The following is a 1,705-nucleotide window of genomic DNA, read 5'->3' as shown; positions in this document are numbered from 1 at the left end:
CCTATCACTTCAGTTCAGTTGCTCAGTCACATCCGACTCTTTGCGACCCCGTGGACTGCAGCACGCCAGGCCTGCCTGTCCATCACCAACTCCTAGAGCTTGCTCAGACTCATGTCCATCGAGTCGGTGATGCCATCCAACCATTTCATCCTCTGTCGTCCCCTTCTCCTCACACCTTCAGTCTTTCCCACATCAGGGTCCTTTCCAATGAGTCTATTCTGTGCATCAGGTGGCCAAAGGATTGGAGCTTCAGCTTCAGCATCAGTCCTTCCAATGAATGTTCAGGACTGATCTCCTTTAGAATGGACTGGTTGGCTCTCCTTGCAGTTCAGGGGACTCTCAAGAATCTTCTGCAACACCTCCATTCAAAAACATCAGTTCTTTGGCACTCAGCTTTCTTTATACTCCAGCTCTCACATCCATACATGACTCCTGGAAAAACCGTAGCTTTAACTAGACAGACCTTTGTTGGCGAGCCTATCGGCATAGCCACGCCTGATGGTGCCTGACTCTCTGCCCGTGACGAGATGGGATTAACTAGCCTCTGCTCCTTGCTCGGTTGATATTCATTTATTTTCACAGTAGACGTCTCCACTGGGCCCGCCCTGGTGGCTCAGTGGTAAAGAATCCGCCTGCAGTGCAGGAGACATGGGTTCCATCCTTGGGTCAGGAAGGAGGGCATGGCAACCCACTCCAGTCTTCTTGCCTGGAGAATCCCACGGACAGAGGAGCCTGGCGGGCTACAGTCCAGAGGGTCACAAAGACTCAGACGTGGCTTAGTGACTGTATAACAACAGAGGCGTCTCCGCTTGGAGAAACGGGCAGGAGGGAGAGACGGGTCAGAGGGTAGGGGACACAGAGGATTTGACAGGGGTGGTTGGCAGTGATCCCCAACGCCGATCTTTGCTTGCAAGACCTGAGGCGAATTGCTTGAGTGGGCATGGAGTTGGGAAAAGGGGCGTTTCTTGATTCCTGAGGTCACATCTTGCAGATCTTCCAACCGTGAAGCCAAACGCCAGTCTAAATGTGAAGTTTGACCCACAGACAACGAAGCTGACTTGGGACTGCAAGGAAAACGCTAGCTCTGGGGAATGTGTGCTGATTCACAAGGAGAAGGGGCCAATTAAGAAAAAGGTAAGGTGGTTTGGGCACACGTTTGAGCAAACTCCGGGACATGGTGCAGGACAAGGGAAGCCCGGCGTGGCTGCAGTCCACGGGGTCACAAAGAGTCGGGCATGACTGAGCCACTGAGCAGCAACGACGAGGTAGATTGCACAGGCCCCGTTGCGATCCTTTGTCGAGCTCTCATCAAGCATGAGACAAAAACACAAGAGTGACCTGGGGATACGTCTAGGAAGTCATGGTGCGTGGTGCACCGGGGAAGTGACCCTCCTGTCCGGGATGTGTTCAGTAGGCTGACTCCCTGGGGGGGCCACGTTCTTTTCGCTCAGTTGGCTCACGTGCTAGACTTGATCCTGAGCAAGAAAGAAACATTCGCTCGGCCTGTTACATGGAGCCAAACTAAACCGACTGACTTGGATACAGTGTAACCATTACACTCCTGAGACAATGATGCCTGTGGCATAAGACAAGAAAAGTCAGTCCCGTAGAAGAGGGTGTGGGGACTTCCCTGCTGGCTCAGACTTTGAGCTTCTGGCAGACGGGGGTTGTGGGTTCAGTCCCTGTCCCACGGGCTGCATGGCAT

The 1,705-nt window shown here is 53.2% G+C and overlaps 1 protein-coding gene across 3 annotated transcripts in view; it reads left to right on the top strand.

Moving 5' to 3' along the window:
- CSF2RA (colony stimulating factor 2 receptor, alpha, low-affinity (granulocyte-macrophage)) overlaps positions 1-1,705 on the top strand; it is a 16,371-nt gene that overhangs the window by 590 nt on the left and 14,076 nt on the right. For 2 of the 3 annotated variants that reach the window (XM_010854074.1, XM_010854082.1), the window contains exon 2: positions 992-1,134. In XM_010854074.1, coding sequence (XP_010852376.1) covers positions 992-1,134 — 143 coding nt within the window. Of the gene's footprint in view, positions 1-991; positions 1,135-1,705 lie in introns of those variants that run through there. The other variant, XM_010854086.1, reaches the window with a different exon arrangement.

This window comes from Bison bison, unplaced genomic scaffold, assembly GCF_000754665.1.
Source record: "Bison bison bison isolate TAMUID 2011002044 unplaced genomic scaffold, Bison_UMD1.0 scf7180017853228, whole genome shotgun sequence".
Taxonomy (NCBI): domain Eukaryota; kingdom Metazoa; phylum Chordata; class Mammalia; order Artiodactyla; family Bovidae; genus Bison; species Bison bison.
Note: the sequence above shows the minus strand (reverse complement) of the source record. Positions and strands in the feature narration are given on the sequence as shown.